The 11,526-nt window shown below is 42.3% G+C and overlaps 2 protein-coding genes across 2 annotated transcripts in view; both read left to right on the forward strand.

Moving 5' to 3' along the window:
- The first annotated feature begins 1,492 nt into the window (after positions 1-1,492).
- Positions 1,493-8,247, forward strand: prdx4 (peroxiredoxin 4). The gene is made up of 7 exons (XM_083763928.1): positions 1,493-1,798; positions 2,856-2,973; positions 3,083-3,199; positions 4,778-4,900; positions 6,074-6,204; positions 7,780-7,814; positions 8,111-8,247. The coding sequence occupies exons 1-7, from the start codon at positions 1,582-1,584 to the stop codon at positions 8,168-8,170; spliced, it is 801 nt and encodes a 266-aa protein (XP_083620054.1). The 5' UTR covers positions 1,493-1,581; the 3' UTR covers positions 8,171-8,247.
- Positions 8,248-10,961: 2,714 nt separating this feature from the next.
- Positions 10,962-11,526, forward strand: part of LOC310863518 (diamine acetyltransferase 1-like) — a 10,563-nt gene continuing 9,998 nt past the window's right edge. Inside the window, exon 1 of the mRNA XM_083771920.1 lies at positions 10,962-11,316. Within this exon, the coding sequence (XP_083628046.1) occupies positions 11,251-11,316 (66 nt within the window). The 5' untranslated portion in view covers positions 10,962-11,250. The remainder of the gene's footprint in view (positions 11,317-11,526) is intronic.

The raw sequence follows: 11,526 nt of genomic DNA on the forward strand, positions 1-11,526 counted from the left end.
TAAAGTTGTTGAATTTCAACAGATAACTTATTCCTTTCAAACAATTGCCCCTTGTAATGATATGTTTGGGAAATGTAGAAAATAAGAGGAAGGAGCACATCTGTTTGGCCAGAGTAGTGAGTAGAAATCTCTTTGGTACAACTGGGTGACAGAATTGATGCAAAAAAAACATCAATGCTAGTTTTATTTTGAAATCCCCTAACGGATCAAGCATCCATACATATATTGTGCTGTCTTGATGCAGGTGGGAGACAGTGTTGCCATGTCCGCTTATTATAAGCTATTTTAGGGTCGTTATTCTGTAAAGCTGCTTGTAAATATTGGTAGTTCAGTTGCGGGTTGCGGTTTTTTGGGCTTATTTCTAAAGTGTAGTTGCTGTTTTGGTCTTGACCGGGATTCTCATACATTTCCATGTCACGGTCAAGGACCCCCTGGCCACACATTAAAGGAGAATTCCATACTAAAAGGCTTTCTTACCTTTCTTTGTAGTTACCTACCCACCAAAGAGGTCCAGGTGTTCTGGTGTTATTTTGTGCAAAAGCTCCTTATTGGCTATTTCCCCTACCATAAGCCCTAAATGAATTTCATTGAATGGAATGGGAATTGAATGGGGCTATGGGGTGTTGTGCTAATTCGCTTATTTCCATCGCTCAATTATTATTATTTTTTGTATATATCCTCTCTTCATAATGTAAATAATATCCCAAGCGGCACACTTTACTACTTATTTCGATGGAAATAAGCGAATTAGCACAACACCCCATAGCCCCATTCAATTCAATGCAATTCATTGAGGGCTTATGGTAGGGGAAATGGTCAATAAGGAGTTTTTGCACAAAAAAACACCTGGTGGGGACGTAACGAGTCGACTACAAATAAAGGTAAAAAAGTTAAGAATGCATTCTAGCAATGAATTCTCCTTTAATGTATTACAGTATTTGTCCAAGGACCCTACATACATCTAAAAATATTTTGTGCCAGGGACCCACCATACCAACCAGATTTGTGTCGTTAAACTTACATTGTTTCGACACTATTCCAAGTTTGTCGCGTTTTTCCCCAATATTTATTTGGGTGAGAATAGCCTAGCCCTAGCCGCTTCTTGGGTTTTGATTGATTGATTGAAATATTTATTAACAGTTTGCAGAATTACAGTACATTTCAAGCACGACTCAATACAAAGACTGTTAACTGTGAGTGGACGACCCAATAATTAAAGCATTTACACTTGTTTACAAGAGGGTCCACCTAATTGTTCAATTCATCAAAAACAGTGGGCTTGTTTTAATAGTTATATGATGAATTGAACATGGTGGGCCCTATTGTAAACAAGTGTAATACTTTAAGGTGTCGTCCACAGTTAACAGTTTTGTATTGAGTTGTAGTGCTAGAAATGTACTGTCAAAATTCTCCAATCTGTTAATGAATTCAATCAACCAATCAAACCTTATTGCGTATTTCTCTCACGCAGTCTGGCAACACTGGTGGGAGATTCAAGCTTCAGCTACAACTAACTAGCAGCGGTGCTACTACTACATGCTACCACTACTATAAGGGCTCTCTCTCGGTCAGGACGACAGAATGGAAGACCTTCTGCTCTCCTCCACCACCATGCTGAGACACGTTGTGTGTGTGCTGTGCACCGTCCTCCTGGTCGTCTCAGCGGACCAGGACAACAACAACGGCCACAAGAAGGACCAGGCGTGCTACAACTACGCAGGAGGACACGTCTACCCCGGGGAGGCTTTCCGTGTTCCCGGCGTGTCCGACCATTCCCTGCACCTCAGCCAAGCCAAGAGTGAGTTGGGTTTTTGTTGCGTTCGTTGGGTCTTTTGGGTTTTTTTTTTTTTTTTACAAATTATTACACCTTTCAGTGTTTCCTCCAGTCTCAGTGGCAATGCATGGATGCTGCAGGACAGGTTGGTTGCTGGTGGTGACTATAGTGTGTGCATAAAATGCATAACAGAACAATGACAATGGAAACGACGTGCAAAATGTCAAGCCAAAGAGTTCATTTAAAATGTGTTTTACTTGATAAGTTTGTGTTTATTTTCAGAGGAACACACACACACACACACACACACACACACACACAGTAGTATAGGCCTAACTTTGAAGGGACACGTCATTCAATGACATTTGGTGAAAGCTGCCCCCTACTCCACCCACTACACACCCACCCACCCCTTCCTGACCAGATGCATAGCTGAAACACACCTTACCACTCTTGATATGAAACTTAAGGCAAAAGGGTTTAATCATGTTGAATTGAAAATGGAGGACCCTTATGTATACAAGTCTTAGTGCCTTTTCCTTCTATTGTCTCTTTATTGTCAATCAATCAACTTTATTTGTTCAGACTCTGAACAAATAAAGTTGATTGACAATATTGAGACAATAGAAGGAAAACGCACTAAGACTTGTATACATAAGGGTCCTCCATTTTCAATTCAACAATTTAGACTCGGGGGTCCAATAAACGACAGACAACCTAAAACACTACATACAGAGAAGAAACACCCCTAACCCATAAAAACATACAAAAAAATATTGTAAATGGCATTTGTTTTATATCACCATTACGTTGTTGTCACCTAATCAACATGAGTCAGACTTTAATATATTAGCAGTGTGATTTGTATTGACCGACCTGTGCCTTCCTTGAACTGTTATATCCTGCTCCACAGGCCTTTTAATCTACCTGCACACTTTTGTATTATAGCTGTTACTCCCATCATTTGTGCAAATACTAGTGACTCATTCTTATTCCTATAGTGACAGTTTTGTGTGGTCAATACTATATGCAGCACAATGCAATCAAAAACGCTGTGTTTGTTTTCATTCCTGACTGTCAGTTTCCAAGCCTGCTCCTCACTGGGAAGGAACAGCTGTCATCGACGGTGAATTCAGGGAGTTGAAACTGTCTGACTTCAAAGGAAAATACCTCGTTTTCTTCTTCTACCCCCTGGACTTGTGAGTCAAAAGATTTATCGTCTTATTTGATTTGGTTTGACTGTCTTCAGGGCAGGCTAAACGCCTATTTTCTTTTTTCTAACTTGCCTTTTTATTTTTATTTTTTTAGCACATTCGTCTGCCCCACGGAGATCATTGCATTCAGTGACCGTGTGCAAGAGTTCCGTAGCATCAACGCTGAGGTGGTTGCATGTTCTGTTGACTCTCAGTTCACTCACCTAGCCTGGTAAGCAACAGCCATCTGTGTTCATCACATGTTTCTCATGATCTGCGTTAAGGCTCATACATAGTCTGGATTTTCAGTGGTGGGGTGACCACCGAACTACAACATGACGTCACTGAGGTGACCACCGAACTACAACATGACGTCACGAGCCGCGCTGAAGAGCAAACCACCGCCACCGCTCCAGCCCTTCTCTCTGTTTTTACTCACCACCGCTCAACGTTATTTCAGCTCCGGTGGTCAGCTCACCACCGGAGCGGTGGTCACCTCACCACCGGAGCGGTGGTCAGCTCACCACCGGAGCGGTGGTCAGCTCACCACCGGAGCGGTGGTCACCTCACCACCGGAGCGGTGGTGAGGTGACCACCTGAAAATCCAGACTATGAATAGGCCTTTACCCACCACACCATTTCTGTTCCCTGGCTCCCACACTTCGTATACCACACTTCTATTATGGTAAAAAAAAAGAAAGTTAAGCATATAATTAGGCCTAAACTAGTCAATTGTAAAAAAAAAAAAAAACTATCAAATCTATCTTGTCTTGTCTTTGTCCTCATTAAGGCAATGTATCTTTTATGTCTTGAGGCAAAGTGTTCTCAGTCCCATCATCTCATGCTCTTTAACACATTTTGGGTTGGAATCCCTTTTGGTTTTAATATTATGTTATGCTTTAGCTATTGAAAAAGGCAGATCTACAAGCTCATATGAGCTTGTAGGTCTGCTATTTTTTTGAAAAATCGAAGAATGACTGACATAGAAACATAGCTTTTTCAGAAAACTGTCAGGATGTAGAAGACCTTTTTAGAATCTGATCTCGGGTCAGAATGGGTTAAAGGAAGGAACAGGTGGTGGTTTTGCATGTTTACTTTTACAAATCAGATATGATTTGCCTGGTTAGCCACTCCCCCTTGAAAACAGGCTACAGTATGAAAATCAACTTGAAAGTGAAACATTATCTTGACAAGAGTTAACATTATCGTTAAGGTTCAAGGTTCAAGACAAGGTTACTTGATGTTGTCTGCCAGGGGCAGTCTTGGACGCACAGACCTGCAGCATGCATAAAAGAAGCAATACATTACAATACAGTATAAAACAATTACCCAATACTATGAGAATATTTTGTTGTTTGATAGGATTTTGTCCTATTCATGCTGTATTGTTGTGGTACTGTAACATATTATAGGAGAGACAACAGGTGTTGATAAAAATAACAATTCTACATTCTGTAATTGTGTAGACTTAAAAATAATGTAACTCTTGAGAGCATAATGGTGGTTTCATTTTACGCTCTCAAGAGTTTAATAGTTAAACGTACAAAAAAAACTTTTAAAAGAACTTTAAAAAAAAAAGTACATAATTTATTCTTGTTATTGCAATTTACGAGCTGCGTTAGCTTCGCGAGTCTTACTTGTATAGAAGTACCCGACAAAGTCAACAACACGGTGAAACGCGTCGTGCAGAAAAATTTCTTTTTATGTACATTCTCTTGCCTACCAGCACCTCCACCCCGAGTGCTACCCATTGCTTGTAACGAGCTTTCATAATGTTTCTTATGGTGTTTCTGGGTTATCTATTCTACAGGATCAATACGCCCAGAAAGACCGGTGGGCTTGGACCAATGAAGATCCCTCTGTTGTCTGACCTGACTCACCAGATCGCTAAAGACTACGGGGTGTTCCTGGAGGACCAGGGACACACTCTCAGGTCAGTGTTGTTTTCGTTAACTAAAACCAACAACAACAAGGTCAACCCCTTGAATCTGTATAGGAGCCACAACAAGGTCAACCCCTTGAATCTGTATAGGAGCCACAACAAGGTCAACCCCCTTGAATCCTAGCATCCCACCTTCTGTGGAAACGTGAGCTTGTAGATCAGCTGTATGTTCTCCAAAGATATTAAGTGTACAGCGAAAACAGGACGGGGCCTAATATAGATGTAGGTTCATGTCGGGTCGGGTCGGGTCTCCTGTTAATAAGATCATGTGAGGTAACGGGCCCAATTACAAGAGTGTTATTGTAAATAATGATGCAATCTGCCATGTTTTAGTTAGGTCATTTTATTTGTCTGATCATTGTTTAATGTCTAAAAATGCCATCTAAATCCTGACCTATGGTTTTCTGAGAAACTTCAAATATCTATTCAAAGAATTACAAAGAAAAGATGATGTTGCTACTGTATATCCATAGGGGCTGGGATTCCTCCTTCGGAATTGAAGCATCACACATTTAACGAAAATAAATCAATCGGTCGGAGTCTTGGAGTATATATATTTATAGAGAAGGCACCCAGAGGAAATCTTGAGGCGAAATGGACATAGTGGCCGAATGAAGGTATTGCAGCCTGGCCCCAAACACATGAACGCGCTGTCCGTTGACTATCATTGTACACGTTCACGACGGACGACGCTCGTGCGTGTTCAACGGCAGCGCGTTCATGTGTTTGGGGCCACTCACCATTGCAATCCGTCCCAGAATGCACTCTGTTCCTACCAGGAAGGAGGAGTGAATCCGCCTCATGCGCTTTTGAGCAACTCAATGCAAGTGGATGGGAGGAGAACTCGGGTGTCTTCTCTATAGATATACTCTATGGTCGGAGTCTAGAGGTGGGTGGAGGTGGTGTTCCGGAAAATATTTTTCGGAATGGCAATGTTTCGGAATGGTGGGGTTTCGGAATGGAGGGCTGTCCCCAATTAAATGTAGAGCCCTTGGGAATCAGGCCAACTAAGGCCAGGGTTTAAGTGGACAGGGTTTAAGTGGTTAATTGTTTGGACCATGTCCTCATTCAGGGCTCTGACATGAGGACGCCGGGGGGGGGAAGAAAAACACCTTCTGAGCCTTGATGGTCCATATGGATGGTATTTATCTCTCTCTCTCTCAGGGGACTTTTCATCATCGATAACAAAGGCATCCTGAGGCAGATCACCATGAACGACCTCCCTGTCGGCCGCTCCGTTGACGAGACCCTGCGTTTGGTGCAGGCCTTCCAGTACACCGACAAACACGGAGAAGGTACCTCCGTCAGACTTAACCATACATTATGGGGGGAAAATAATTTTTTCTTTCTTTCAGGCAGGTCTGGATCAGATGAAGGTTCTTTTTGTCATTATTAGGCTGAATATGAATACGTCTGAGGAGAACGTAATCTCCCCTACTGTGCTGTGGACATCGCACGTGGAGTCGCTGTCGTTCTCGCCCTGTGCGCGGCTCGTCGCACTGTGTTGTCCGTGGTCACAATATCATATATAATATAGGCCTACCTATATGCTTCTCTATCTGTGAGCAACTCCTCACAAATCAACAACCCCCCTCTCTCTCTCTCGTGCGAGCCTGCTCAATCTCATTCCGTTTGGGTAAATGTAAGGTTTTTGGCTCTCAATGGGAACGTACTGTATAAACTGCAGTGCCGTTGGGACTAATGGCATTTAATTGTTTTTGTTGCGTGGAGGGTGGGAGGGAGGGAGGGGGGAGGGGGGGAGGGGGGGAGGGAGGGAGGGGGGGAGGGAGCGGTGGACAGATATTAACTGCGGGCGGTCAGACATTAAATCATTGCGTGGGGGGGCGTGCGGGAATGGTCAGAAATCCAGGGGGAGTGGGATTAAGAAAACACTCCCGCACAGGGCTCTACCTCACACTAACCTAGTGGTTGGAATCCCAATAATGGCATGTCGGAATTATTGAGCGGACCCCCTTAATGAGTGACTGAATGAATCTCCTTATATATTGTCTGTGTGGGTGTATTCTACACAGCTGTCAGGACCTCATGTTGCATCACTGGGTCACGTGGTTGTTTATGTTTAATTGACCTGAGATCAGATTCTAAAAAATGTCTTCTACATCCATGACAGTTTTCTGAAAAAGCTATGTTTCTGAAAAAGCTATGTCAGTCGTTCTTTGATTTTTCAAAAATACCAGACCTACAAGCTCCACTCGGTGGCGCGCTATGAGCTTGTAGATCTGCCATTTTTCAATAGCTAAAGCGTAACTTAATGCATAATACCAAAAGGGGTTCCCGCCCAAAATGGGTTAAGTCTAGTCTTGCGCGAGGGAGCGTTGCACACCCATTCCTACATGCATCGCATTCAGCCTACACAGCGCGCGCACACATTGTGGGAGTCATCCCAGGTCATTGGCTGACTAAGGGCCGATTCATACTCCTATTTTAGAGCCGAAAAGTGGGTTCGGCTCTGTAGAGCCTACAATGTGGCGTCGTTTGAGGTTCGGGGGGGGGGGGGGGGGGGTACCGTCCTAAAGTCGTCTCTTCGGTGCTACTGAACATTTCTGACGGGCCGAAATCATTTTGGCACTACAGCGGTAAAATAGGAGTATGAATCAGCCCTAATGGTTATAACTTTGGATTCGACAAAACTAGTTTGAAATTCTCCATATCAAACTGCACCATCGGAACTCTGTTCATGGCTGGCTGCTGGCGGTACATTCAAATGTTGCATTGTGCATACATTACCCTTATTTATACATGTTATGCCATTTTACAATGGCACACTGTAAAATAATGGTTGGTTTCAGATGCATTAAATCGTTGTTACTGATGTGAATTGTTCCTTTCTTTTAATTTCTTTTTTTCAGTTTGTCCAGCAAACTGGAAACCAGGAAGTGACACAGTGAGTTTTATTAACTTATTTAGGCCTGACCTTGACATTTAAAAAGATTCTTCTAAATCCTCCAGTTTTCTGAAATAAACATTTTCATGATTTTTCAAAAATAGCAGACCTACAAGCTTGTAGATCTGCTATTTTTCAATAGCTAAATTATAACCATGTTTAAAACGCCAAGGCGTTCCCGCCCCAAAATGGGCTAAGGAATCTATTGTAAAGTTTCTGTGAATCATTGATTGGAATGCATTTTTATTTAATCTGTATTTGTTTTGCATATTAATACAACGTTATTTATTCCACAGATCATTCCAGACCCTTCAGGCAAACTGAAGTATTTTGACAAACTGAACAAGGAACTCTGAAGAACTGACCCATCCTCCTTTTGTTTGACGAATCTGTGACAGCCTGCACTTAAACACAACACCACGTTCGAATAAAGACGGTTTTCGTAAGCTGTTGTCAGTCTCCTTGTGCGTAGGTATCTGCACCAAGCCGCCTCTGTATGGCTAATAATACACTGTGACTGACATTGCAAAGGTCTAATTGATAAACGTTTCTATTTTTGCTTGAGATTTGGAGTCAGCCTCTTGAGTCACTTTCTCTGGATGTAATATGTGCTGTATTAAAGCCTTATTTTCACATCCCGGGTTGGTTGAAAGAGCATGTTATGGTCTGTTAACCCATTCTAGACGGGAACCCCTTTTGGTGTTTTAACTAAGCATTATTTAGCTATTGAAAATAGCAGATCTACAAGCTCATAGCTTTGTAGATCAAGCTTGTAGGTCTGCTATTTTTGAAAAATCATTGAAAAGCATTGGCGGAATGAGTGGCAACAAACCGCTCCGGCCCCATTGAAAAGCACTGGCAGAATCTGACCGTATACCCTAACCCTCGCTTCCTCATTTTGGGAACGTTCTAAGCAAAAACATTCCAGGAATGTTGAGAAAATTTCAACAAAAAAAAAAGTCTTGGGAGAGAATCTTTAAAGATTTTCTCTAAATTGATTAATAATAATTGCTCACAGCCTTGTGAGCTTGTAGATCTGCAATTTCTTGTGAAATCAGTGGTTAAGCAATGGTTTCCTTCCTGCCGTGCTGAGGTTGTGGATTATTCTGCAGTGATCTGGAGATGGTTTAACCTTTCCTCCAATTGTCAGAAAGTGAACTCTTGTCTGCATGATGTGGTATTGTTGATGTTGACGTGTTTCTTCATGGAGCACATTTTGTGAGCCTTTTTTGCCTTTAGTGTTAACATAGCATCGCAATCTTACTTTTTTTTTTAAACAAAAACATCCATATGATATTGATTGATTGAAAACTTTATTTCAGACACAATGGGTATACAAACAACAGGGAAAAACATGACAGTAAATACAAAACAACAACACAGAGATAGCCTATGTATATCAGGCTATTTTCACTCCAGGCAGTCCTTGTCAATTAAAAACATATAAACATTGCCTCCAGTGTTTCCAGAAACATGAGGAGAAGACAGTATCACTCTGTGTGATCCCTGTTAAGGCCATAATTAATACATTCTTTGATTCCCTCAGTCTACACAGGAATCTAAACATAAAATGCCTCAGTACAGCATGAAAGGTGGGCTATTAACCCATGTTGGCTATTAACCCATTTTGGGGCGGGAACCCCTTGGTGTTTTAAGCGTAATGTTATACTTTAGCTATGGGAAAATTGCTGATCTACCAGCTCATAGCGCGCCACCGAGTGCCGAGCTACTTGTAGGTCTGCTATTTTTGAAAAATCATGAAAATAGGCCAATCTTTCAGAGTGAACGTTTTTAACTCAAATCTTTGCTTATGGGGGGGGGGGGGGGGTCCCTGAAACAATAATATATTTTCAGATGGGGGTCGACGGCCAATTACATATAATATTGGGGTCCTTGACATGGAAATGTTTGAGAACCACTTACATAGAAACATGAGGTTTAACCCTGTGAGAACCACTGACACAGAAACATGAGGTTTTTCAGAAAACAGTTTAGAAGACATTTTGTAGAAAAACATAGCAGATCTGCTTTCTCTCTCTCTCTGTCTCTCTCCCTGCCTGCATGGGATGAGGGTCTGGGGCCAAATTCATATCAATGTGGAGGTCCTTGAAATGACAGTATATGTAATGTACTGTGGGGGCCAGGGCCCCCATGAGGATTTTCGGGGAATTCCTAAAATTGTAACACCTCTTGGCCCCACCCAAGTACTAATCGGGTTTCTTTTGTTTTCACCTAGCCAGGTAGGTATAAAATATGCCTACAGTATACTGTGCTCTGCTTACTTGTTTTAATTCACAATGAAACCACCACCAGCTAAGAAGGTCTTCATCCAGACGAGAAAGCTATACAGTTCGCCAACTTTACCAATCTGTAAATAAAAGTACCAGCTAAAACAACAACCTTCCCCCCCCCCCCCCCCCCACTGCGACGGGGAGACGGTTTATGAAAGCTATTCGTCCCTGTTAACTCCAGTAACCATGACATGCAGTGGAACTTCTCAAAGAGGCTTCATTCATGCAGGGGTGTAATACATTGATAGAAGTAGGCTAATTATTTCACTCGTTTTAAAAGTATACCGCATTTTTTAACCTAAATTAAGATGCTGTGCTGTGTGAGAAATTACATTTCTGGTCGTTCACACTGTGTAAAGAGTCCCTGGAAATGAAACTTCAAACAGATTGCATCTTTTAAAAGCATTTTTTTCTTTTTAACTCTTAATTAAGCTGACCTGCTGGGAGCCTATATGGCTTGTGGTGACTGGTGAATGATTAACATTGACTCAGCATTCAAGTCATGTCTCAGAGAACCCGTATTAAAGATAAGCATCCTTGAGAACGGAGGGGGAAAAAAACACCCAAGTAGGCCAAGTACGTGCATGCATGTGCGCGCGTAATTCACACTCACGTGTGTGTGTGTGTGTGTGTGTGTGTGTGTGTGTGTGTGTGTGTGTGTGTGTGTGTGTGTGTGTGTGTGGGCACTGGGAGGGTGCGTGGGCATGCGTGCGTGGCCTTGCTTTGAGACACCGCGTCAGTCGCGTGACCCGCTATGCATTTCCGGGGAGCGACTTTATTTTTTATTTTTTTACAGTAGGTGCGCAGTGCGCACACACACACGACACGCCGCCGTGACGCACGGAGAGCCACGCACGCACGCACACTAGTGGAGAGAGAGAAGTGCTTGGCTTGAAAGACAAAGGGAACGTCGTTGTCCATATTATGAGCCGGTATTAATCTGCTGTTTTCTCCTCTTCTGCCGAAGCCTTGGGGTGTTTTATGTGTTAAACTTCCTAGGACGCGAATGAAGAAACACATCTTGCTGACATTCTGCTTCAAAGGACTGGTGGGGAAAGGAAAAAAGAGCAAAAGGAAAAAGAAAGAGCAGTAAATATATATATATATAACGGAGAGATTATAAACTATATAGCGCAAAGGAAAACATGGCCAACGTCGAGTTACGGAAAGCGGAGCCAAGGGATGTGTCGGATATGTTGAGACTAATTAAAGTAAGTTATAACGTCTTAATGTGTGGAGATATATATAGCCTAGTCTAGTATACAATACAACCTAGTGTAGTTGTCACTGGTCTATACAAGGCTGATCGTGTCGGCAAGCGACGTCTGTCACATATACTATAGGTTGGAATAGGCTGTGCTGTCATACTGTGTTTTGACAACCAGATGTCAAACATATTTGGATATTTCTTGCTGATATAC

This window comes from Protomyctophum parallelum (assembly GCF_964188405.1).
Source record: "Protomyctophum parallelum genome assembly, chromosome: 1".
In the NCBI taxonomy this organism is placed as follows: Eukaryota; Metazoa; Chordata; class Actinopteri; order Myctophiformes; family Myctophidae; genus Protomyctophum; species Protomyctophum parallelum.

Excerpts from the sequence above, each read along its gene's own strand:
- prdx4 (XM_083763928.1), top strand. The coding sequence starts at position 1,582 with ATGGAAGACCTTCTGCTCTCCTCCACCACCATGCTGAGACACGTTGTG. Across the intron at positions 1,799-2,855 it reads GCACCTCAGCCAAGCCAAGA|TTTCCAAGCCTGCTCCTCAC; the intron begins GTGAGTTGGGTT and ends CCTGACTGTCAG. Across the intron at positions 4,901-6,073 it reads GACCAGGGACACACTCTCAG|GGGACTTTTCATCATCGATA; the intron begins GTCAGTGTTGTT and ends TCTCTCTCTCAG.